The sequence below is a fragment of the Triticum aestivum genome, chromosome 5A, assembly GCF_018294505.1.
Source record: "Triticum aestivum cultivar Chinese Spring chromosome 5A, IWGSC CS RefSeq v2.1, whole genome shotgun sequence".
Taxonomy (NCBI): Eukaryota; Viridiplantae; Streptophyta; class Magnoliopsida; order Poales; family Poaceae; genus Triticum; species Triticum aestivum.
In genome coordinates, this window is record NC_057806.1 from 633,284,440 (window position 1) to 633,310,357 (window position 25,918).

Sequence of the window (25,918 nt, forward strand, 5' to 3'; positions counted from 1 at the left end):
AACACACTGGTTACGATCTAACAGAGCATGTACTACGCATATAGTAGAAACATCTACGCATATCGCTAGTACTGCTACAACAGAAAGAAACACGAGAGGGATAAACGATGTATACCCTCCAATCAGCCATGAGGCGATGGTGGCGGTGGCAGCAGCCGCGGCATCCTCGGCGGCCTTCTTGTCGGCCTCGCCTTCTCAGCGGCGGCACGGACGGTCGGCGTCGGTCGACATGGTGATGACGAAGGTGATGTGGACATAGATGAACAGAAGCGAGCAGTCGCGTAGTCGCTACCCAAAAACCTAATCGCCCCTCTCCCGTACAGGATCCGGAGAGGCGGGGTTTCGGAGGCCTGCTCTCCCGTCAACCGTGTACGCGGTGAACGAGACGGAGTCGCCGGCGGCAGCAGCAGCAGAGGAACGACGTGGGCGTGGAGGCGGAGATGCATTCTGTTTCATGGCGGCTAGGGTTGGCAGCGCCCCACATATATATATGTGCGGCTGCGCGTGGAGAGACGTGGGCTGAACCCACGTCCAAGTCGGTAGCCCATGATCCGACGTCTCAGATCGTGGTCCCACCTGTCAAAGACTCTCCATTCCTGACTGGCAAAAAGAAGCGCATAGGAGTGAGCTCGGCTCGGCTCGGCTCAATCCCGCAACTCACGGCGTGTCGTGATGAGGCGTGGCGTGGCGAGGCGAGCGGAGGAGGAGGAGTGCGCGAGGGCCTCATCTCTTCTCAAGCTCCAATAGCATGAGGAAGAGAATCCCTTATAAACCACTCCAACTCTCCTTCCACTTCCGGGGTGGGACTAAACTTCCCACCACCTTGTCATGCCACCTACATGGGCCCTTAGAGATCAAATCTGAAATTGTCATATGGGCTCTAGGCCCATCTCATAGTTCAACAATCCCCCACCAGATCTTAGGGGCCCAGTTTGTCCTTTGTTGCAAACGCTGTTTTGATATACCAGCATCTCAGTGGAGACCGATTAAGGTTGAGCTCCACCTAGACCAAATAGTTACACTCCTTCACAACTGAACAATGGACTATGCCTTGAATTGTCAGTTTGGCGTAAAGAAGTTTCACCACAAGTCTCACTGATACGAGGCTGCCATGTTGGGGAACGTTGCAGAAAACAAAAAAAATTCCTACGGTTTCACCAAGATCCATCTATGAGTTCATCTAGCAACGAGTGGTTGGATTGCATCTACATACCTTTGTAGATCACGCGTGGAAGCGTTCAAAGAACGGGGATGAGGAAGACGTACTCGACGAGATCCAAATCACCGGAGATCCTAGCGCCGAACGGACGGCACCTCCGTGTTCAACACACGTACGGTCAGCGTGACGTCTCCTCCTTGATCCAGCAAGGGGGGAGGAGAGGTTGATGAAGATCCAGCAGCACGACGGCGTGGCGGTGGATGCAGGGCGTCACAGTAGCAGGGCTTCGCCGTATACTGCGAGAGAGAGAGAGGTGTAGCAGGGGAGAAGGAGGCGCCAAGACTCAAGGTATGGCTGCCCCCTCCCTCCCCCCCTTTATATAGGCTCCCCTAGGGGGGCGCCGGCCCTAGGAGATGGGATCTCCTAGGGGGGACGGCGGCCAAGGGTGGAGTAGCCCCCAAGGCAAGGTAGGGCGCCCCCCACCCCTAGGGTTCCAACCCTAGGCGCATGGGATGGGCCTAGGGGGGCGCACCAGCCCACTATGGGCTGGTTCCCCTCCCCACTTTGGCCCATGGGGCCCTCCGGGATGGGTGGCCCCACCCGGTGGACCCTCGGGACCCTTCCGGTGGTCCCGGTACAATACCGGTGACCCCGAAACTCTCCCGATGGACGAAACTACACTTCCTATATATAATTCTTCACCTCCGGACCATTCTGGAACTCCTCGTGACGTCCAGGATCTCATCCGGGACTCCGAACAACTTTCGGGTTACTGCATATTCATATCTCTACAACCCTAGCGTCACCGAACCTTAAGTGTGTAGACCCTACGGGTTCGGGAGACATGTAGACATGACCGAGACGGCTCTCCGGTCAATAACCAATAGCGGGATCTGGATACCCATGTTGGCTCCCACATGCTCCTCGACGATCTCATCAGATGAACCACGATGTCGAGGATTCAAGCAACCCCATATACAATTCCCTTTGTCAATCGGTACGTTACTTGCCCGAGATTCGATCGTCGGTATCCCAATACCTCGTTCAATCTCGTTACCGGCAAGTCACTTTACTCGTACCGTAATGCATGATCCCGTGACCAGACACTTGGTCACTTTGAGCTCATTATGATGATGCATTACCGAGTGGGCCCAGTGATACCTCTCCGTCATACGGAGTGACAAATCCCAGTCTTGATCCGTGTCAACCCAACAGACACTTTCGGAGATACCCGTAGTATACCTTTATAGTCACCCAGTTACGTTGTGACGTTTGGTATACCCAAAGCACTCCTACGGTATCCGGGAGTTACACGATCTCATGGTCTAAGGAAAGGATACTTGACATTGGAAAAACTCTAGCAAACGAACTATACGATCTTATGCTATGTTTAGGATTGGGTCTTGTCCATCACATCATTCTCCTAATGATGTGATCTCGTTATCAATGACATCCAATGTCCATAGTCAGGAAACCATGGCTATCTGTTGATCAATGAGCTAGTCAACTAGAGGCTTACTAGGGACATGTTGGTGTCTATTATTCACACATGTATTATGATTTCCGGATAACACAATTATAGCATGAATAAAAGACAATTATCATGAACAAGGAAATATAATAATAATCCTTTTATTATTGCCTCTAGGGCATATTTCCAACAGTCTCCCACTTGCACTAGAGTCAATAATCTAGTTACATTGTGATGAATCGAACACCCATGGAATTCTGGTGTTGATCATGTTTTGCTCTAGGGAGAGGTTTAGTCAACGGATCTGCTACATTCAGGTCCGTATGTACTTTACAAATATCTATGTCTCCATCTTGAACATTTTCACGAATGGAGTTGAAGCGACGCTTGATGTGCCTTGTCTTCTTGTGAAACTTGGGCTCCTTGGCAAGTGCAATAGCTCCAGTGTTGTCACAGAAGAGTTTGATTGGCCCCGACGCATTGGGTATGCCTCCTAGGTCGGTGATGAACTCCTTCACCCAAATTGCTTCATGTGCTGCCTCCGAGGCTGCCATGTACTCCGCTTCACATGTAGATCCCGCCACGACGCTCTGCTTGCAACTGCACCAGCTTACTGCCCCACCATTCAAAATATACACGTATCCAGTTTGTGACTTAGAGTCATCCAGATCTGTGTCGAAGCTAGCGTCGACGTAACCCTTTACGACGAGCTCTTCGTCACCTCCATAAACGAGAAACATTTCCTTAGTCCTTTTCAGGTACTTCAGGATATTCTTGACCACTGTCCAGTGTTCCTTGCCGGGATTACTTTGGTACCTTCCTACCAAACTTACGGCAAGGTTTACATCAGGTCTGGTACACAGCATGGCATACATAATAGAACCTATGGCTGAGGCATAGGGGATGACACTCATCTCTTCTATATCTTCTGCCGTGGTCGGACATTGAGCTGAGCTCAATTTCACACCTTGTAACACAGGTAAGAACCCCTTCTTAGATTGATCCATATTGAACTTCTTCAATATCTTATCAAGGTATGTGCTTTGTGAAAGACCTATGAGGTGTCTCGATCTATCTCTATAGATCTTGATGCCTAATATATAAGCAACTTCTCCAAGGTCCTTCATTGAAAAACTCTTATTCAAGTAGGCCTTAATGCTGTCCAAGAGTTCTATATCATTTCCCATCAAAAGTATGTCATCTACATATAATATGAGAAATGCTACAGAGCTCCCACCCACTTTCTTGTAAACGCAGGCTTCTCAATAAGTCTGTGTAAACCCAAACGCTTTGATCATCTCATCAAAGCGAATGTTCCAACTCCGAGATGCTTGCACCAGCCCATAAATCGAGCGTTGGAGCTTGCACACCTTGTTAGCATTCTTAGGATCGACAAAACCTTCCGGCTGCATCATATACAATTCTTCCTTAAGGAAACCATTAAGGAATGCCGTTTTGACGTCCATTTGCCATATCTCATAATCGTAGAATGCGGCAATTGCTAACATGATTCGGACGGACTTTAGCTTTGCTACCGGTGAGAAAGTCTCATCGTAGTCAACCCCTTGAACTTGTCGATAACCCTTAGCGACAAGCCGAGCTTTATAGATGGTCACATTACCATCCGCGTATGTCTTCTTCTTAAAGATCCATTTATTTTCTATGGCTCGCCGCTCAACGGACAAGTCAGTCAAAGTCCATACTTCATTTTCATACATGGATCCTATCTGGAATTTCATGGCTTCCAGCCATTTGTCAGAATCCGGGCCCGCCATCGCTTCTTCATAGTTCGAAGGTTCACCGTTGTCTAACAACATGATTTCCAAGACAGGGTTGCCATACCACTCTGGTGCGGAACGTGTCCTTGTGGACCTACGAAGTTCAGTAGCAACTTGATCTGAAGTTTCATGATCATCATCATTAACTTCCTCTCTAGTCGGTGTAGGCACCTCAGGAACATTTTCTTGAGTTGCGCCATTTTCCGGTTCAAGAGGTAATACTTCATCAAGTTCTACTTTCCTCCCACTTACTTCTTTCGAGAGAAACTCTTTCTCTAGAAAGGATCCATTCTTGGCAACAAAGATCTTGCCTTCGGATCTGAGGTAGAAGGTATACCCAATAGTTTCTTTAGGGTATCCTATGAAGACGCATTTTTCCGACTTGGGTTCGAGCTTTTCAGGTTGAAGTTTCTTGACATAAGCATCGCATCCCCAAACTTTTAGAAACGACAGCTTAGGTTTCTTCCCAAACCATAATTATTACGGTGTCGTCTCAACGGATTTTGGCGGAGCCCTATTTAAAGTGAATGCGGCAGTCTCTAAAGCATAGCCCCAAAAAGATAGCGGTAAATCGGTAAGAGACATCATAGATCGCACCATATCTAATAGAGTGCGATTACGACGTTCGGACACACCATTACGCTGAGGTGTTCCAGGCGGCGTGAGTTGTGAAACTATTCCACATTTTCTTAAGTGTGTGCCAAATTCGTGACTCAAGTACTCTCCTCCATGATCTGATCGTAGGAACTTGATTTTTCTGTCACGTTGATTCTCAACCTCACTCTAAAATTCCTTGAACTTTTCAAAGGTCTCAGACTTGTGTTTCATTAAATAGATATACCCATATCTACTCAAGTCATCAGTGAGGGTGAGAACATAACGATAGCCACCGCGAGCCTCAACACTCATTGGACCGCACACATCAGTATGTATGATTTCCAATAAGTTGGTCGCTCGCTCCATTGTTCCTGAGAACGGAGTCTTGGTCATTTTACCCATGAGGCATGGTTCACATGTGTCAAATGATTCGTAATCAAGAGACTCTAAAAGTCCATCTGCATGGAGCTTTTTCATGCGTTTGACACCTATGTAAATACAGGCTTCTCCAAAAGTCTGTAAAAAACCAAATGCTTTGATCACACTATCAAAACGTTTATTCCAACTCCGAGAGGCTTGCACCAGTCCATAAATGGATCGCTGGAGCTTGCATACTTTGTTAGCTCCCTTTGGATTGACAAAACCTTCTGGTTGCATCATATACAACTCTTCTTCCAGAAATCCATTCAGAATACAGTTTTGACATCCATCTGCCAAATTTCATAATCATAAAATGCGGCAATTGTTAACATGATTCGGACAGACTTAAGCATCGCTACGGGTGAGAAGGTCTCATCGTAGTCAATCCCTTGAACTTGCCGAAAACCTTTTGCGACAAGTCGAGCTTTGTAGACAGTAATATTACCGTCAGCGTCAGTCTTCTTCTTGAAGATCCATTTATTCTCAATTGCTTGCCGATCATCGGGCAAGTCAACCAAAGTCCATACTTTGTTCTCATACATGGATCCCATCTTAGATTTCATGGCTTCAAGCCATTTTGCGGAATCTGGGCTCACCATCGCTTCTTCATAGTTCGTAGGTTCATCATGATCTAGTAGCATGACTTCCAGAACAGGATTACCGTACCACTCTGGCGCGGATCTCACTCTGGTTGATCTACAAGGTTCAGTAGTATCTTGTTCTGAAGTTTCATGATCATCATCATTAGCTTCCTCACTAACTGGTGTAGGTGTCACTGAAACAGTTTTCTGTGATGCACTACTTTCCAATAAGGGAGCAGGTACAATTACCTCGTCAAGTTCTACTTTCCTCCCACTCACTTCTTCCGAGAGAAACTCCTTCTCCAGAAAGTTTCCGAATTTAGCAACAAAAGTCTTGCCTTCGGATTTATGATAGAAGGTGTATCCAATAATCTCCTTTGGATATCCTATGAAGACACATTTCTCCGATTTGGGTTCGAGCTTATCAGGTTGAAGTTTTTTCACATAAGCATCGCAGCCCCAAACTTTCAGAAACGACAACTTTGGTTTCTTGCCAAACCACAGTTCATAAGGCGTCGTCTCAATGGATTTTGATGGTGCCCTATTTAACGTGAATGCGGCTGTCTCTAGAGCGTATCCCCAAAACGATAGCGGTAAATCAGTAAGAGACATCATAGATCGCACCATATCTAGTAAAGTACGATTACGACGTTCAGACACACCATTGCGCTGTGGTGTTCCGGGTGGCGTGAGTTGCGAAACTATTCCACATTGTTTCAAATGTACACCAAACTTGTAACTCAAATATTCTCCTCCACGATCAGATCGTAGAAATTTTATTTTCATGTTACGATGATTTTCAACTTCACTCTGAAATTCTTTGAACTTTTCAAACGTTTCAGACTTATGTTTCATTAAGTAGATATACCCATATCTGCTTAAGTCATCTGTGAAGGTGAGAAAATAACGATATCCGCCACGAGCCTCAATATTCATCGGGCCACATACATCTGTATGTATGATTTCCAACAAATCTGTTGCTCTCTCCATAGTACCGGAGAACGGTGTTTTAGTCATCTTGCCCATGAGGCACGGTTCGCAAGTACCAAGTGATTCATAATCAAGTGGTTCCAAAAGTCCATCAGTATGGAGTTTCTTCATGCGCTTTACACCGATATGACCTAAACGGCAGTGCCACAAATAAGTTGCACTATCATTATCAACTCTGCATCTTTTGGCTTCAACACTATGAATATGTGTGTCACTACTATCGAGATTTAATAAAAATAGACCACTCTTTAAGGGTGCATGACCATAAAAGATATTACTCATATAAATAGAACAACTATTATTCTCAGATTTAAATGAATAACCGTCTCGCATCAAACAAGACCCAGATATAATGTTCATGCTTAACGCTGGCACCAAATAACAATTATTTAGGTCTAATATTAATCCCGAAGTTAGATGTAGAGGTAGCGTGCCGACTGCGATCACATCGACTTTGGAACCGTTTCCCACGCGCATCGTCACCTCGTCCTTAGCCAATCTTCGCTTAATCCGTAGTCCCTGTTTCGAGTTGCAAATATTAGCAACATAACCAGTATCAAATACCCAGGTGCTACTGCGAGCATTAGTAAGGTACACATCAATAACATGTATATCACATATACCTTTGTTCACCTTGCCATCCTTCTTATCTGCTAAATACTTGGGGCAGTTCCGCTTCCAGTGACCAGTCTGCTTGCAGTAGAAGCACTCAGTTTCAGGCTTAGGTCCAGGTTTGGGTTTCTTCTCTTGAGTAGCAACTTACTTGCCGTTCTTTTTGAAGTTCCCCTTCTTCTTCCCTTTGCCCTTTTTCTTGAAACTAGTGGTCTTGTTGACCATCAACACTTGATGCTCCTTCTTGATTTCTACCTCCGCAGCTTTTAGCATTGCGAAGAGCTCGGGAATAGTTTTATTCATCCCTTGCATATTATAGTTCATCACGAAGCTCTTGTAGCTTGGTGGCAGTGATTGGAGAATTCTGTCAATGACGCAATCATCTGGAAGATTAACTCCCAATTGAATCAAGTGATTATTATACCCAGACATTTTGAGTATATGCTCACTGACAGAACTTTTCTCCTCCATCTTGCAGCTATAGAACTTATTGGAGACTTCATATCTCTCAATCTGGGCATTTGCTTGAAATATTAACTTCAACTCCTGGAACATCTCATATGCTCCATGACGTTCAAAACGTCGTTGAAGTCCCGATTCTAAGCCGTAAAGCATGGCACACTGAACTATTGAGTAGTCATCAGCTTTGCTCTGCCAGACGTTCATAACATCCGGCGTTGCTCCAGCAGTAGGCCTGGCACCCAGCGGTGCTTCCAGGGCGTAATTCTTCTGTGCAGCAATGAGGATAATCCTCAAGTTACGGACCCAGTCCGTGTAATTGCTACCATCATCTTTCAACTTTGCTTTCTCAAGGAACGCATTAAAATTCAACGGAACAACAGCACGAGCCATCTATCTACAAACAAGTATAAACAAGCAAGATACTTATCAGGTACTAAGTTTCATGATAAATTTAAGTTCAGACAATTTACTTAAAGAACTCCCACTTAGATAGACATCCCTCTAATCCTCTAAGTGATTACGTGATCCAAATCAACTAAACCATGTCCGATCATCACGTGAGATGGAGTAGTTTCATTGGTGAACATTACTATGTTGATCATATCTACTATATGATTCACGCTCGACCTTTCGGTCTCCGTGTTCCGAGGCCATATCTGTATATGCTTGGCTCGTCAAGTTTAACCTGAGTATTCCGCGTGTGCAACTGTTTTGCACCCGTTGTATTTCAACGTAGAGCCTATCACACCAGATCATCACGTGGTGTCTCAGCACGAAGAACTTTCGCAATGGTGCATACTCAGGGAGAACACTTCTTGATAATTAGTGAGAGATCATCTTATAATGCTACCGTCAATCAAAGCAAGATAAGATGCATAAAAGATAAACATCACATGCAATCAATATAAGTGATATGATATGGTCATCATCATCTTGTGCTTGTGATCTCCATCTCCGAAGCACCGTCGTGATCACCATCGTCACCGGCGCGACACCTTGATCTCCATCGTAGCATCATTGTCGTCTCGCCAAGCTTGTGCTTCCACGACTATCACTACCTCTTAGTGATAAAGTAAAGCATTACAGCGCGATTGCATTGCATACAATAAAGCGACAACCATATGGCTCCTGCCAGTTGCCGATAACTTGGTTACAAAACATGATCATCTCATACAATAAAATTTAGCATCATGTCTTGACCATATCACATCACAACATGCCCTGCAAAAACAAGTTAGACGTCCTCTACTTTGTTGTTGCAAGTTTTACGTGGCTGCTACGGGCTTAAGCAAGAACCAATCTTACCTACGCATCAAAACCACAACGATAGTTTGTCAAGTTGGTGATGTTTTAACCTTCGCAAGGACCGGGTGTAGCCACACTCGATTCAACTAAAGTTGGAGAAACTGTCACCCGCAAGCCACCTATGTGCAAAGCACGTCGGGAGAACCGGTCTCGCGTAAGCGTACGCATAATGTCGGTCCGGGCCGCTTCGTCCAACAATACCGCCGAACCAAAGTATGACATGCTGGTAAGCAGTATGACTTATATCGCCCACAACTCACTTGTGTTCTACTCGTGCATATAACATCAACATATAAAACCTAGGCTCGGATGCCACTGTTGGGGAACGTAGTAATTTCAAAAAATTTCCTACGCACACGCAAGATCATGGTGATGCATAGCAACGAGAGGGGAGAGTATGATCTACGTACCCTTGTAGATCGACAACGGAAGCGTTTGGTTGATGTAGTCGTACGTCTCCACGGCCCGACCGATCAAGCACCGAAACTACGACACCTCCGAGTTCTAGCACACGTTCAGCTCGATGACGATCCCCGGACTCCGATCCAGCAAAGTGTCGGGGAAGAGTTCCGTCAGCACGACGGCGTGGTGACGATATTGATGTACTACCGTCGCAGGGCTTCGCCTAAGCACCGCTACAATATTATCGAGGACTATGGTGGAAGAGGGCACCGCACACGGCTAAGAGTAAGATCACGTGGATCAACTTGTGTGTCTAGGGGTGCCCCTGCCTCCATATATAAAGGTTCAAGAGGGGGAGGCCGACCGGCCATCATAGGGCGCGCCAGGAGGAGTCCTACTCCCTCCGGGAGTAGGACTTCTCCCCCAATCCTAGTTGGAATAGGATTCGCGAGGTGGGAAAAGAGAGAGAGAGAAGGAAGGGGGCGCCGGCCCCCTCTCTCCTTGTCCTATTCGGACTAGGGGGGAGGGGCGCGCGGCCCAACCCTGGCTGCCTCTCCTCTTCTTCCACTAAGGCCCATTAAGGCCCATGTACCTCCCGGGGGGTTCCGGTAACCTCCCGGTACTCCGGTAAAATCCCGATTTCACCCGGAACACTTCCGATATCCAAATATAGGCTTCCAATATATCAATCTTTATGTCTCAATCATTTCGAGACTCCTCGTCATGTCCGTGATCACATCCGTGACTCCGAACAAACTTCGGTACATCAAAATGCATAAACTCATAATATAACTGTCATCGTAACCTTAAGCGTGCGGACCCTATGGGTTCGAGAATAATGTAGACATGACCGAGACACGTCTCCGGTCAATAACCAATAGTGGAACCTGGATGCTCATATTGGATCCTACATATTCTACGAAGATCTTTATCGGTCAGACTGCATAACAACATACGTTGTTCCCTTTGTCATCGGTATGTTACTTGCCCGAGATTCGATCGTCGGTATCTCAATACCTAGTTCAATCTCGTTACCGGCAAGTCTCTTTACTCGTTCCGTAATACATCATCCGGCAACTAACTCATTAGTTGCAATGCTTGCAAGGCTTAAGTGATGTGCATTACCGAGAGGGCCCAGAGATACCTCTCCGACAATCGGAGTGACAAATCCTAATCTCGAAATACGCCAACCCAACAAGTACCTTCGGAGACACCTGTAGAGCACCTTTATAATCACCCAGTTATGTTGTGACGTTTGGTAGCACACAAAGTGTTCCTCCGGTAAACGGGAGTTGCATAATCTCATAGTCATAGGAACATGTATAAGTCATGAAGAAAGCAATAGCAACATACTAAACGATCGAGTGCTAAGCTAACGGAATGGGTCATGTCAATCACATCATTCTCCTAATGATGTGATCCCGTTAATCAAATGACAACCCATGTCAATGGCTAGGAAACTTAACCATCTTTGATCGACGAGCTAGTCAAGTAGAGGCATACTATTGACACTCTGTTTGTCTATGTATTCACACATGTATTATGTTTCCGGTTAATACAATTCTAGCATGAATAATAAATATTTATCATGATATAAGGAAATAAATAATAACTTTATTATTGCCTCTAGGGCATATTTCCTTCAGTTCTTTCCCTTGGGCTTGTGGGAATTGGAGTTCTTCTGATGCACCATGTTGGCCACAGAAGTTCCTTCGACCCCTTTTCCGTGCGAGTCCTTTGCCCTTGAATTCTGCTCAACACTCAGATGGCCAATGACATCCTCCACGGAGAATTCACGCCTCTGATGTTTCAGAGTGGTGGCAAAGTTCCTCCAGGAATTGGGAAGCTTAGCGATTATGCAGCCCGCGACAAACTTGCCCGGTAACTCGCACTTAAGAAGCTCAAGCTCCTTAACAATGCATATTATCTCATGAGCCTGCTCCAATACAGGACGGTTTTCAACCATCTTGTAATCATGGAACTGCTCTATAATATACATCTCGCTCCCTGCATCGGCAGCCCCGAACTTAGATTCGAGCGCCTCCCACAAGTCCTTGGCAGACCGCACATGCAAATATGCGTCAACCAACTTATCTCCAATCACGCTCAGAACTCCCCGAGGAACACGACAGTGGCCTCCTTGAACGCCTTCTCCTGATCAGGAGCGATCGTTCTTGTGGGAGTCACACCGGCGACCCAGAACATGTTCATGGCAGTGAGCCATAAGGTGGTTTTAGTCTGCCAACGCTTAAAGTACGTCCCCGTAAATGGCGACGGTTTCAGTGCAGCAGCAAAACCAGAATTTGAAAAACTCCTACACATATTAGGTTTTTGGATTGATAAGTAAATAGGCAATTTTCTGATTAAATTAATCCATGAATAAATCATGAGCATGACATTGTTAGTACTGCTACAACAGAAAGAAACATGAGAGGGATATGCGCGAGGGCCTCATCTCTTCTCAAGCTCCAATGGCATGAGGAAGAGAATCCCTTATAAACCACTCCAACTCTCCTTCCATTTCCGGGGTGGGACTAAACTTCCCACCACCTTGTCATGCCACCTACATGGGCCCTTAGAGATCAAATCTAAAATTGTCATATAGGCTCTAGGCCCATCTCATAGTTCAACAAATTTGTCATCATGGCGCCGATATAAATTACGATGAAATACTTCAGATTGTCTGGGAAAAAAAGATTTTTGACGTTTCTGAAGAAAAAGTGTGGCCTTGCGCTGATGCATGAATCGGGACCAGTTTCCCTTTCACTAGCTAGCACGTGCTCGTGTGATAGAATGCCGAGAAAGAACACGTGGTTCAATGAATTTTACCAGGGAGGTCGAGCTAGATCCATTCACCTGGGAAAATGGCGTCAAATCCACAAGGAAAATAAAAAGATTGCCCGGGCGAGGCCCAAAGACAGTGTATTTTTGTTTGCGTGTTTGGACGGTAGTTCGATGCTATGTACTGCCTACTGTGGACCTACTGTGTTGATTTCGCGGACCTGGGCACGTTGCAGCGTTGTACTGTAGCTGCACACATATGTGGGACCAGCAAGGCCTCTTTTGCGGTTGGACTAAAGAGACGCTACACACAAAGAGCAGATCACGCAAGATTTACCCGTGCTCGGGGCAGTGAATGATATGGCAGCAATGGCGGCACCTTGAAAAGATGATTCATCATCAGACCTTATCACACTTGTTTTGCAACACGAGTGCGCGTGAGAAGCTGTAGACGATGTCCGTCCCTCCATGTTGTGTGACAGTTCTTGTTCACAGGCATAGCTTACGTGTGTGATGACGTCCACGCCAGGGTTAAGCACGTGAGCGGCTGTCTCCAGGTATGAATGCCATGAAATGGCTTGAATCTCAATTTTTCGTGACTATGGCATGTAGGTGTACCCCTCCTTGCAGCATCGTCTTCCTCGACAAGTGGTGCCATAACACATGATGATTATGATTTGGTGGTGTTGTCCAGAATACCATAATTGATTTTTTTGGGTCAAAACCTTCGGTTTGGTCTTCAATGGTTGCACCTGGCAATGAGGGTGTTTACACATCGTGTCCTTGTTAAAGGCATTGCATTGGAGATTTCTCATACGCGCTTTTACATGGTGAAAACTCAAGATCTAACCATCAGTGTCTACCGGCGGCGGCAATTGTGTGTTGCTCCCTTTCTAGAGGCGTTGCTTTCGGAGAATCTTTCTCGTATTCGTAAGTTGTCGATGATGGTTGATGGTGTGGCTGCTTGTATGTTGCGCGTTATTGTCTAGTTGGCTCAACTTGTTTTTTCTTCTTCTTATGTCTATGTGCGACAAGTAATTCGTCGCGAAGTGAGCATTTATGTCTTGCCCTTTCCAATAAAAGTGTACAACCAAGATCGCTTGTTTCTTAGGCTAGTCATAGTGGGAGTAACTTAGGTAGTAACATAGCGCACTTCAAATTTTTTTGCTTATGTGGCATGTAGTTAATGAGAAGAAGGATGTTTAGAGTACATTAGCTCGTTTCGAGAGAAACTGACAGTTACATCCTATCAAAGGACTGGGTGTGTATTCAGTGCTCTGCCATCATAGCATCGCCATCACACGACGCTTCTTGCTGACTAAGGGGGTGTTTGTTTCCAGGGACTTTTTTATGTAGGGATTAGAAAAAATCCCTCTTAGAGACTTTTTTACCAAACGGGTGGGACTTTTTAGGGACTAAACTAGGCATTTGGGACTAAATGAAGAAGACTCTCAAGGAGAGTCTTTTTGGGACTTTTTCAACAATGCCCCTCCATGCACCCATTGGCCCGCCACCCCATGGTGTTGTTTGATTGTTATTTTTCTATATACTAGGGGCAACATAGTCATTTAATAACCTCTAGGAAGGGATTAGGGACTTTTTAGTCTCTGGAAACAAACAGTGAGGGACTTTTTAGGGACTAGGGAGTGCATGCCTACGGAGATTAGATTGAAACGAGACCGGCGGAACAACTTTAGATGGTGTTTGGTTCTCTAGTCCTAGGACTTTTTAGTCTCTAGAAACAAACGGTGTAGAGTGCCGTGGATGGGACGGCGGAGGCGGCCGACGCGGTGCGCTTGGCGAAGTGCCGCATGACGGGGAGGATGCGCGATGAGAGGGACAGCGGCTGGAACATCGTGACCGTGTGCTGTGCTGCCTCCCGCCACCGTTGGCGGTAGCTGCGGCAGAGAGGAGGTGGCACCGGAGGAATGCCGAGGCGTGTGCACACAACTTGTTCTGACATAATGCTAAAGAGAGGTGAGAGAGAGAGAGGAGGAAGAGTCAACACGCCTATGTGGCATTTTTTGCCAAGTCAGCTCGTGACGAGTGAGCCCCATCTGTCATAAACACGTTCATACGACCCTAATCTGCCAATCGGTGTTATTTGCAAAAAGATTACGCTAGGCATGATGTTTTCTGCCAAAAAAATGTATAGTAGTGTTTTCTGCTGTCCTAGCCTTCAATTCAATGTAGTGGTTTCTTGCAATTTACTCCAGCCAAGTTGAAGATTGATCCGCACGCAGAGGCAGTGCATTCTCGGAGGCCGGAGGGGACAAGCATGAGCGCTACAGTCATCCACCGGGAAAGAAGAAGAAAAAGAATGTCAAAGCACGAGCGAGGCCAAAATATAGTGTAGAGTGGTGTCGTAGGTCCATCCATCCAGGCAGCTTCCGTCGATCCACTTGAGCAAGACGAGACGAGGCGACCTACCGTAGCGACTCCACAAGCGTCGCTGTGTGGCCGGAGTCTTTCGCCGGCCTACGGCTAGCCGCCCACTCCACACCTCGTGGCCAATCGATCCACCCATCAGCCGCGCACCGCCATGCCACCGCGGCCTCACGTAGTACCACGGACGACGCCCCGTCATCTGATCGCGACGCCGATCGCATGACGGCACTGCGCTCGTCGCACGCACGCTCCTTCACGGGCAAGCCAAGCCAGCCCCAGATCGACGCACCAAGACAAATCGCCGTGTCGACCCCCCGTCCGATCACCTTCGCCGCCAAGAAACCGACGGTGAGTCCGTCCGTCCACCATAAGTAGGGCCGAGGTCTCGCCTCGATCACCACCAGACATTAATTTGCTTCCATCTCGTTTCGGTTCTGGGTTCTGGCCGGCACGGAGAGAAGAGAGAAGAGGAGAAGAGTTCGAGCTAGCCCGCCGGAGATGCGAGGGGTGGACGGGGCGGCGGCGGCGGCGGGGGTGTGGGGCGGGCTCAACTCCGGGGTGGTGCTCAGCATCATCGCGGTGCTGTGGACGGTGGTGTGGCAGAACCTGCAGCACCTGCAGCTGCAGCACTTCGTCAAGCGCAACCTCGGCCGCCACGCGCGCCGCCTCGCCGCGCTCGTCGACCCCTACCTCTCCGTCACCATCGCCGAGTACGACGGCGGGAGGATGCGCCGCGCCGAGGCCTTCGAGGAGGTCAAGGCCTACCTCGCCGCGGCCACCTCGCGCAGCGCGCGCCACCTCCGCGCCGAGGGAGCCCCGGACGCCGACCGCCTCGTGCTCAGCATGGTCGACGGCGAGGAGGTCCCCGACCAGCTGTTGCCCGAGGAGGGCGGCGGCGCGGTCTTCTGGTGGGCCTCCTCACGCCCGGCGCCGCCGCAGGACCGGCGCTGGGGCGGCGGCTGGGGAGGCGGGGACGAGGAGAACCGCCGCTTCTACCGCCTCTCCTTCCTCGACCGCCACCGCGAGCAGGTCCTCAACGCCTACCTCCCGCGCGTCCGCCGCCAGGGCCGCGCCGTCATGGTCCAGAACCGCCGCCGCAAGCTCTTCACCAACATCTCCTCCCACCAGTTCGGCGACGGCGGCTACGCCCGCTCCGCCTGGACGCACGTGCCGTTCCAGCACCCCAAGACGTTCGCCACGCTCGCCATGGACCCGGCCAGCAAGAAGGAGGTCATCGACGACCTCGACGCCTTCAAGGCCGGCAAGGAGTGGTACGAGCGCGTCGGCAAGGCGTGGAAGCGCGGCTACCTGCTACACGGCCCTCCCGGGACGGGCAAGTCGGCCATGATCGCCGCCATGGCGAACCACCTCGACTACGACGTGTACGACATCGAGCTCACCTCCGTGCACTCCAACACGGACCTCCGCAAGCTCTTCATCGGCACCACCAGCAAGTCCATCATCGTCATCGAGGACATCGACTGCTCCCTCGACCTCACCGGCGCGCGCGAAAAGAAGAAGGACGCCGCCCCCGAGGAGGTCGACAAGGCCAGCAAGGGCGACAAGAAGGGCGCGGCGGACGCGAGCAGCAAGGTGACGCTGTCGGGCCTGCTCAACTTCATCGACGGGCTGTGGTCGGCGTGCGGCGGCGAGCGGGTGATCGTGTTCACCACCAACCACCTGGAGAAGCTGGACCCGGCGCTCATCCGGAGGGGCCGCATGGACAAGCACATCGAGATGTCCTACTGCCGCGGGCCGGCGTTCGAGTTCCTCGCCAAGGCCTACCTGGGCGTGGACGAGCACGAGCTGTTCGGCGCCGTGGGCGCGCTGCTGCGGGAGGTGGACATGACGCCGGCGGACGTGGCCGAGAACCTGACGCCCAAGAGCGCGGAGGACGACGCGGGGTCGTGCCTCAGGGGGCTGGTGGCGGCGCTGGAGAAGGCCAGGGACGACAAGGCCAGCGGCGGCGGCGGCGGCAAGGAGGAGAAGCGGCCGGAGGAAGAAGACGGGGGAGCGGTTGCCGCCGTTGACAAGGAGTGATGGATCGGGCGAGTGAGTCAGAGTAGCTCAGGATGAGAATATCATGATGTCAGGCACATTATTGGAGATGACGTTTATTTCTACTACTCCAGCAAGTAATGATGACGCTTAGAATAATCAGACCCAGATTTGGATGTTGGCGGGAATGGAAAGGCTGGCGGCCACGTCTTCTATACCTGCTCATTTGGCATTGTTAAGCTTCGAAAATGCCAAATGGAGGCCGAATTTAAAAACTTCAAAATCAAACTTTCCAGTTTCAATTATTATTATTTTGAAAAAATACACATATGCCTGAAGATATAATATACATGTGTGTAAATTTTCAGGTCGAAATACCTTAAAAAGCTACATACAAAAGAAACAAATATGTGCCTTTTTAGCATATGTATTGTTCATCCTCAAAGTACTGGATTTTTTTTATGCAGCTCGCAATTCAAAGTATTTCATTCTAAAATTTTACACACATACACATTGCTTCCTTGTGTACTTGTGTATTTTTCAAAACTTTTGGAAACCGAAAAGGTTGAGTGTTGAATTTTTTGAAAATAAGGCCTCCATGGGCTCGGTCTCAAAGATGGCCTACTATGTAAGAAACTCCCAAAACTAGCAGCGGAGTGGGACGCGACTATCCGGCGAACCGACCTATACACTATGCTCAGTAATCAAATGTGTGTGTGTGGGGGGGGGGGGGGGGGCTGAGTATGTGCCCACTCGAATGGCCGTGTGAGCGACAACAAGAAGAACACACTCGCGCCAACATCGCCAATTCCAACTTGACACGACAAGAACAAGGATTTTCATGCTAAAATGCCATATCGAACCAATCTAAGTCCAGACCAGCAATTCAAAGAGAACATATCTAACATGAAGGCAACGATGAAAGTGTGTCACCGTTGGGTCCAACCTGTAAAGGTCATAGCACAAACTTTCACCTCGGACGTGTACTGTTGTTCCATGTAGGAGGAGAAGTGACCCTGTTGCCTACATCCGCCAAGTGGGCTTTGCTCATCGGTATCTTCTAATGGAACGAACAAATCTGGGTGGAGGAGGAGGCGGCAGTGGCGGCGGCTAGGGTTTCTTATAACTATACAGCTGACAACGGGCCATGAGCTGACACGTTCACCCACTGCAGGTCACATGTTCCGCAATAATTAAGTTCCGGTAAGAACATCTTCCCGTCGGAGAAGGCCAATTTGGCTCCCAGGCTTAGCTGCACCAGCTCCGATGAAACAAATTAAAACAAATATTAAAAAATTCTAAAAGTTTCAAATTTTTTTGTATGGTAGATAATTTGATTCGTGAGGTTCGCTGCAAATTTCAACTAGTTTGGACATTTGAGCATCTCACTGCAAAAAAGACAAAATCGGGGTCTGTAAAAAAGTTTATTGTTCACGAACTTATTTGACCCGATTTGTCTTTTTTGCCGAGAGCTACTTAGATATCCAAATAAGTTGAAATTTAGAGCGGACCTTACACATCAAATTATCTACCACAAAAAAAAATTAGATCTTTTTTTAATTTTTTTAGTATTTATTTTGAATTGTTTTCTAAGCGGAGCATCTGAGCCCGGGCTCAGATGCGGATTTTCCTTCCTGTCGTTAATAATGTACACAAAGAACTGCGGTGGCAGATCCAACGGATGTACACGGACCACCACTCTGTTTTTGGAGCAAATTTACAAGTAATAAGTATATATGAATCAAGGTAACAAAAGAAAAACAGTGTTTTTGAAATTATTATTTCACAGGCGCGCAAAAATTGATCCTCACCCCAACATTCTGCCAGCAGAATGCAGGTAGTATACACTACTAGGATGTGTGTTTGATGCTTCAGCCGCAGTTGGCGAGCCGCACGATGAGGTCGCGGAAGTACTTGGCGACGGCGGCCTTGTGCCACCGGAGCCGCTTCCACTTGCCGCCGAGCAGCACCGGGTGCAGCCCCAGGATGTGCTCCGGCATGAAGTCGTGCCTCGTCAGGATCCCCACCACCGGCGACCTCTGCATGCAAGCAATTATTTGTTTCATCATCAATTAACCCGACGGCACAATGAGCAAATTCCATGGCTGCTGCGCGAGGAAATGAAGAGCACTTACATCGCAGGCCTTGGGCACGACGAGGAGGTGGCGGAGGCCGACCTCGCGGAAGAGGATGAGCGCCTTGGCCAGCGACATGGTCTCCACGACGGTGTATGGCGACGCGTTGGTGAACGGGTGCAGGTCCACGTACATCCCCATCTCCTCCGGCGACAGCTCCACGCCGTCCACCGTGTCCTGCTTGCCGGAGCCGCGCTTGTCGAAGTCCTGCGCCTCGAACCTCGCCGCGATGCTGTACTCCTTGGGGTACCGCTCCTGCGCCGGCAGGAACTCCCGCTTCCGGAGGAGCACGAGCAGGTGCGCCCTGAGCACGAGGCCGTAGAGCACCGGCGCGGTGGAGAAGGGCGGCTCGTCGATCACCGGGAACGCGTGGTGGCCCGTGGTGCGGAGGACGTGCATGATGTGGCCCACCTTCTCCACGCCGTTGAAGCTCCGCAGCGGGCCGACCACCACGTCGCCCACGCTGAGCTGCCGCATGTAGGGCTCGGCGTGGCCGTCGAGGTACGGCAGCCCCTTGAGGCGCACGATGAGGTCGTAGATGCTGGCGTTGAAGGAGTCGGCGACGGTCTTGGAGATGAGCAGCACGAGCATCACCAGCGGCAGGAGGAGCAGGTTGTTGGTGAGCTCCACGATGATGACGCACACGGACACCGTCATGCGGAGCGTGCCGCCGAGGAAGGACGCCGAGCCGAGGATGGCCACCAGGCCGTGGTCGAGGCCGGAGTGCCTGCCCAGCAGCATGGCCACCAGGCGGCCGTAGGTGGCGCCGGTGAGGATGATGGGGACGAAGAGCCCCGACGGCGCCACCACGCCGTAGCTGAGCACGCCCAGCGCGTAGGAGGCCACGAAGAAGGCGAGCATGGAGCCCCGGTGGTAGACGTCGTTGGTGCCGGTGGCGTAGAGGTTGCGGATGGCGTCGTCGTTGATGTTGAGCATCAGGCTGGCCAGGTCGTTGTAGTGGTCCGGCGGGCAGTGGAACCGCCGGAACTTGTTGAGGGAGCCGCAGGCGCCGTTGGGCCCCGCGACGGGGCAGGGCCGGCACGGCGCGAACCATGGCATGCCGAACACGCAGCACGACGTGAGCACGGACACGGCCGCCGCCAGCAGCAGCTTGTGCGCGCGCCCGCGCTCGTTGACGACGCTGTAGACGCGGAGGACCTGCATCATGAGGAAGTTGTAGAAGGCGCCGAGGACGGCGCCGATGACGCCGATGAGAACGACGATGGGGATGTCCTTGAGGTGGTACGTCATGAGGTCCTCGAACAGCGTGCTCACGTCGTACATGATGAGCCCGCCCTTGCCGAACAGCCCGCACCGCCCCGACCCGCACAGCTCCACGAACAGCCTCAGCACCACGGCCACCACCGCCGTCGTGAAGAAGGAGCGCCAGATCAGCGCGCTCCGCCACCACGAGGAGAGGGACTCGAGAGCGAAGAGGACGCCGCCGACGGGTGCGCGGAACGCGGCGGAGACACCGGCGCCGGCGCCGATGGTGACGAGGTCGCGGCGGTCGCGGTCGTTCTTGAAGTAGCGTAGCCAGCGCCAGGTGAGGCCGTACCTGCGCGAGCCGCCCTGGCCGAAGATGGCAGCTATGCACGCGCCCGTGTGCACCATTGGCCCGGCCTTGCCGACGTGCAGCGACGATGACACGGCGGCTATGTTGCCGATGACCTGCACGCATGATACGATCGGAGTTCAGTTCAAGAGGTAAAAATCGTACATGCACGCACTTAGTTATTACTATTAGAAGCATAAGGCGAAATTCGAAAAAAAATGTAATATTGTGGGAGCAGAGTTTTTTTTAGCGTAAAAAATAGTTTTTTTTGTGCCAGAAAGAGAAGTGTTGTTTCCGGTTATTATTTTTGTGACTACTGTTGTTCTATGAAAGGTGGGTAATGGAATTTTTTGGACTCTCTGTACGCTCCAATTCAAAGTGTCAAACACAAATCGACAATCTTACATTGTGGGGATCAATTATATGTCAAATTCCATGACATATATCAACTAATCGCCACCAGTGGAATGGGTTAGAACGAGTGTATTTCTTCTTCTTGTTGGCCGTGACATATATGGGGATCAACTATATGTCAAGTTCCCCGCAAAAAAAAAACACTATATGTCAAGTTGCGTAAACACCGATTGGGCATTGATCTATTCATCTTCTTACTTTAGTCAATAGCTTTTTCCCATTGCTCTCAATTCAAAACCGGCCAAATTGACTGTTGACGCCACCTGTGGCCGGCGGTGCTCCCGTTCGGACATCGCCGCCTCATGTTGCGGTATCATCGCCCCGACCTTGCTTCTAAGCCCCCTTTTGAACCATTCTTCTCGGTATGGCAGCCCATCCCAAATCGTCGCCTCAAACTCCCCTTCATCGATGACGCATCTTCAGAGTCTTCCTCGCCTCCAGGTCGCTCCTGGCTCAGCCTCGCTGGCGCTCCCGCGCCTCGGTGTTGCTCGCTGCGATGCCCCCATCTCTGTCTTCGAGCTCTTCTCCTCTCATTTTTTTTTGAATCAAAATTGATTGTGTGTGCTATATTATAATAATAATAATAATAATAATAATAATAATAATAATAATAATAATAATAAGATTTGCACTGAAATGTCCAATTAGGTGGTCGGGGTGACTAACAAGTGTACTACTCCGACTGCTCCACTAAAGGGGACCCTGGGTCGGCGCCAGTGGTGGCGTCGGCCTCACGCGCGGCAACGGCTTCTACTACCTCAGGTGTGATTTGGACCCGTCAATCATTGGAGAGTACATGGGCTCGCGAAATGCCATCTCGTTGACGGCTGTTACTCGATGGGGGTCGGGGCAACACCTATCAGGGGAATTTGGGGGAGAAATGGATGTCAACGGCTAGGTTTATGGTTGATGAGGGCTGTTTGGGGTGCTTTTATAGTTGGGGAGAGGCGAATAGGTGGTGTGTCAATGGCTATGCCATGAATATGGGGAAATAAGAGCTTGGGTGTTTTTCTACTCTTGATCTGAAGGGCTAACTTTTTAGGGGTAACTCTCCAAATATTTGAGGGATTACATCCTGGGAAAAGGACTAGTTGGTAATTCTCTAAACAATATTTATGGCAGTAAATAACTAAGAATGCTCTTAGAATGAGGTTTTTTCGCCATGAGATATAATAATATAAGATCATCTAAAGCCGGACCCCTTATACTACCCCTACACATTCACGCGGATGGCCTGGTCAGTGACCGACCAAGAAATCACGACCCGGTCGCACCCATCATACCGGTCCTATAGGTCCAGGCTGACCAACACCCCTCATATCTAGCCCATATCTTGGTGTCGGGTACGGCCCACGCTGGCATATCGATATGGCCCACGTCGAATACGAACCTTGCTGGCCCAGCAAGACCCCACAAACATCCCCACCCTATCCACATCCAAACGAAACCCTAGCCACTTGCCACTCCACACCACTTCGAGTCCGCATCGCGCCATCCCCTATCTCCTCTCTGACGATGTCCGGCCTCCTTCGACATGTCGGGTAGCGGATCCGACTCTGACAAGTCCAAATCTGTCGATTGGACATCGTCTCATACGGGACGAGGAGGAGATGGTCGTCCGCCTGGCTCCCCGGCGCTCCTCGGAGGAATCCGCCCGACCGTGGACCAAGACGATCCGGATGAATCCATTGCGTCCGCGCAAGCGGCGCTTGGATCTGCCCCGCGACGGTAACTCAAGGTGTGTCACCGCGGCCAACAATCCCGGGTTAGCGATGCAACCCCTGTGGGAGAGCCTCGTCCTAGTGATGTTGGGCTCCGAGTCTGAGGTAAACGTCGGTAGATGACCGAACCATCGCTGCGCCGAGGAGCGGGCTGCCCACTGGGCAAGGGAGAGGACGTGGCGAACAACAGAGATAGTGGCTGTGTCAGACAGAACTGAGAATGCCCTCCGAGCTTGGATCATCGTGAAGCGGCAAGCTCGCATGGTTCGTGCCCTCCAAAAGGAGCAAATCCGAGAGGTTCGTGTCCTCGCCAGACTGCCCCCCCCCCTCTCCCCAAAAAAGGAATAGAAGGAGGAGGGCAGTGATGGATCTGACAGCTCTAACAATGAGCATATCTGACTGGATCCATTTTCCGTCATCTACCGTGAAAAAGACGGCAAGGACAAGGGAAGTCGTGCGTGAACTTTTTTCATAGCTCTAATATTCAGAACATGCCAAATTTTTATAGTCCGATGACATGTATAATGAATTAGCCGTATGCTATATGTGTGATCTTAGATGAAGTACATGACTTTATTACTTTTTAGGTTAATACTTTATATGGTTTAAAGATTTGTTAATGTAGTATTCGGTCGTGGACGTGGACATTTGAGGGATGGCCTATCACTGTTTATCGACGCGTGACGAATTTTTAGGGGCCGGATTTGCTAGATCCGACTATAGACCTCTAATCATCCTAAGATTTGTACGGGAACATCCCATTAGATGGTCGGGAGGAGGGACGGCTGACCCCAAACCAAGCAAACCATGTCCTCTTCTCTTCCCTGTCACTTTCAGTGAGATGGATATCTGACGATTCCAGCTCAAATGATTGATCCATTCTATATTTCCTATACCCTCCCCACCCAATAAGACAAGCCACGTCGGTGTTGAGTAAACGGATGACCAGATCCAAACAAACAAAAATTAAAGAATATATAATGCTACTAATTCATGATGTCCTTTGACTACAAGGAAGGCGCAGCAGCAGTAGAAATTATTTTCGCTCACATGGATCATAAACAATGGTGGGAACCTGCACAATCAATCATTCCTCCGATCGTGCAGGATTTGGAATCGATGGCGTCTCCTTTTATTTATTTTTGGATAAACCCGGTCTAGTAGGCAGGAGTACGTGCACAAGTGGCAGACGTGTATGGGTGGATGCAGATGGATGGATGGATCATTGGAGAAGAAGTAACCGAGGGACGTGGGTGGGTGGACGGATCATGTGCTCGGCCCTGGACGAATTGAAGAGGCGTGTGATATGCTGAGGTGGATGAGGATGTGGTCTCACCTTGACAGCGAGGGTCTTGAGCGAGAAGATGTTGGGCGCGTCCACGCCGTTGAGGTACGCCTTCACCTCCGGGATCCCCGACCCGCCGGCCGCCGGCGACACCGACGCCGTGATCGCCGACGCCAGCAGCAGCAGCGCCAGGTTCGCGCCGGCGAACACCCAGAAGGCCGTCCAGTAGCTGCGGAGCAGAGCCGATCTCGGACAGTCAGTCGGTCAGTCAGACACATGGTGAGCCTGAATGGAATATTGCTCACAGTGGAGACAAGCATAGATACAGAAGAACATTTGTCTTGGTGCATGCTCGGCGAAGAAAAAACAAAGGGAACAGACCTGGTGGAGTCCATGAGGGAGGAGACGGCGGCGTGCTTGAAGCCGGCGACGTTCTCGACGGCGAGGTTGATGAGGAAGCCGACGACGCCGGTGATGATGCCGATGGCGAAGCAGAAGGTCCACTTGAGCACCACGTACCACACCTGGTCCGCCTTGGCCCTCGTCCGCCAGTTCTGGTCGAACAGGTCGTTCTCGATGATCCTGCAGCGCAGGTTACATTCAGCAACAAGCTTGGCAGGTACTAGTCTAGATGAAAATGCCAGGTGGGGCAAAGAGTATGGAACATGAACACACGACAGCCCAACCCCAACGGAAGAAAACAAAAGGAGAGAGAGGCGCGCTAGATTCTTGATGATAAGACAAGAGGAAGCAGAGGACAGAAAGCATCACATGACAAATCTAATGAGCATGGCAACTGGAGGAACAAAACAAGAGAGGTTGTTGAGAGGACGATTGGACTCATTCGACCAAGGAGATCCAAGGTACTAGATGCTGGGCCGGTTCATGAAGAGGAGCCGCGCAATTGAATCAATCAACAAAAGGGATGAGAGTCGGGATGACAGGCCACGAGCTCAGGAGGCAGCTAGCTGGCTGGATCAATGGAGAATCCCGGCATGGAAGCGCGAAGAGGCGCTCCGGTCCAGTAGAGAGGGTGAACACATGAGGAGGCTGCGTTGCTTACTCGTAGTCGAGGCTCTCGATGGGGCAGGCCTTGGAGCCGACCATGGCCACCTGGGAGATGTTGTTGGTGGCGCTGCGGCGGAGGAGGGGCCGCGTGAGGGGCGGCCGCTGCTCCTCGTCCTCCGTGATGAGGTCCTCCCGCGGAGGAGCCGTGGACGCCATGCCCAGGAGGGAGGACAGAGGATGATTGGCAGACCAGGAGTCTTCTCTAGGGGGGGAAAGACACTAGTACTCAGAGGGAAAAAGAATTAGTTAGTTATAGGATCAGCATAAGAGGGAGCTCGTGTAAGCCGAGAGAGAAAACAAAAGCCAAAAGGCGTAAGAGAAGATAGCTGACTCGTCATCGTGGTCATCCTTGTAGGATGAGTGACGCTGAGCGAGGCTGAATTGGCTCTTGGCAAATCCATGTACGCCGTGAGCAAAGGCCGGAGGGACGTCACGGGATGGATCCGGCCAAGACGGCGGCGAGCGGAACGGGGAAATTCGGGAGCAGGCGACACAGATCGATCGCATGCGTCCGTCTCCGGTTTGATGCATGTGCTGTGTCTGTCCTATTGTCCTTCGTTCTTACTTCCTCCTTCCATCTATATGGGGCCTAATGCGTTTTTCAAGACTAACTTTAACCAAATATTAGAGCAATAATATATGACATGTAATTTACACAAAACATACCGCCAAATTTGTACGTGAAAAAGCTTCTAATGATATAATTTTCACATTATACATCTCATGTACTATTAACCTTATCAACAGTCAAAGACAGTCTTGAAAAACGCATTAGGCCTTTTATAGACAGAAAGAG

At 49.8% G+C, this 25,918-nt stretch overlaps 2 protein-coding genes across 2 annotated transcripts; one reads left to right on the forward strand and one right to left on the reverse strand.

Moving 5' to 3' along the window:
- Positions 1-14,909: 14,909 nt before the first annotated feature.
- Positions 14,910-17,161, forward strand: LOC123105488 (AAA-ATPase At3g28510). The gene is made up of 2 exons (XM_044527569.1): positions 14,910-15,294; positions 15,408-17,161. Exon 2 carries the CDS (start codon positions 15,445-15,447, stop codon positions 16,984-16,986), a length of 1,542 nt encoding a protein of 513 aa, XP_044383504.1. The 5' UTR covers positions 14,910-15,294; positions 15,408-15,444; the 3' UTR covers positions 16,987-17,161.
- Positions 17,162-18,628: 1,467 nt separating this feature from the next.
- LOC123105489 (putative chloride channel-like protein CLC-g) lies at positions 18,629-25,472 on the reverse strand. The gene is made up of 6 exons (XM_044527571.1): positions 25,454-25,472; positions 25,118-25,341; positions 24,436-24,636; positions 24,106-24,283; positions 19,080-20,750; positions 18,629-18,983 (listed from the first exon to the last, which is right to left on the reverse strand). The coding sequence occupies exons 2-6, from the start codon at positions 25,276-25,278 to the stop codon at positions 18,816-18,818; spliced, it is 2,379 nt and encodes a 792-aa protein (XP_044383506.1). The 5' UTR covers positions 25,279-25,341; positions 25,454-25,472; the 3' UTR covers positions 18,629-18,815.
- Positions 25,473-25,918: the final 446 nt, after the last annotated feature.

Coding starts and splice junctions, on each gene's coding strand:
- LOC123105488 (XM_044527569.1), top strand. CDS start 15,445: ATGCGAGGGGTGGACGGGGCGGCGGCGGCGGCGGGGGTGTGGGGCGGG.
- LOC123105489 (XM_044527571.1), bottom strand. CDS start 25,278: ATGGCGTCCACGGCTCCTCCGCGGGAGGACCTCATCACGGAGGACGAG. Junction 24,284..24,435: donor TCCCTCATGGACTCCACCAG/GTCTGTTCCCTT, acceptor TCTGCTCCGCAG/CTACTGGACGGCCTTCTGGG. Junction 18,984..19,079: donor TCGTGCCCAAGGCCTGCGAT/GTAAGTGCTCTT, acceptor GCTTGCATGCAG/AGGTCGCCGGTGGTGGGGAT.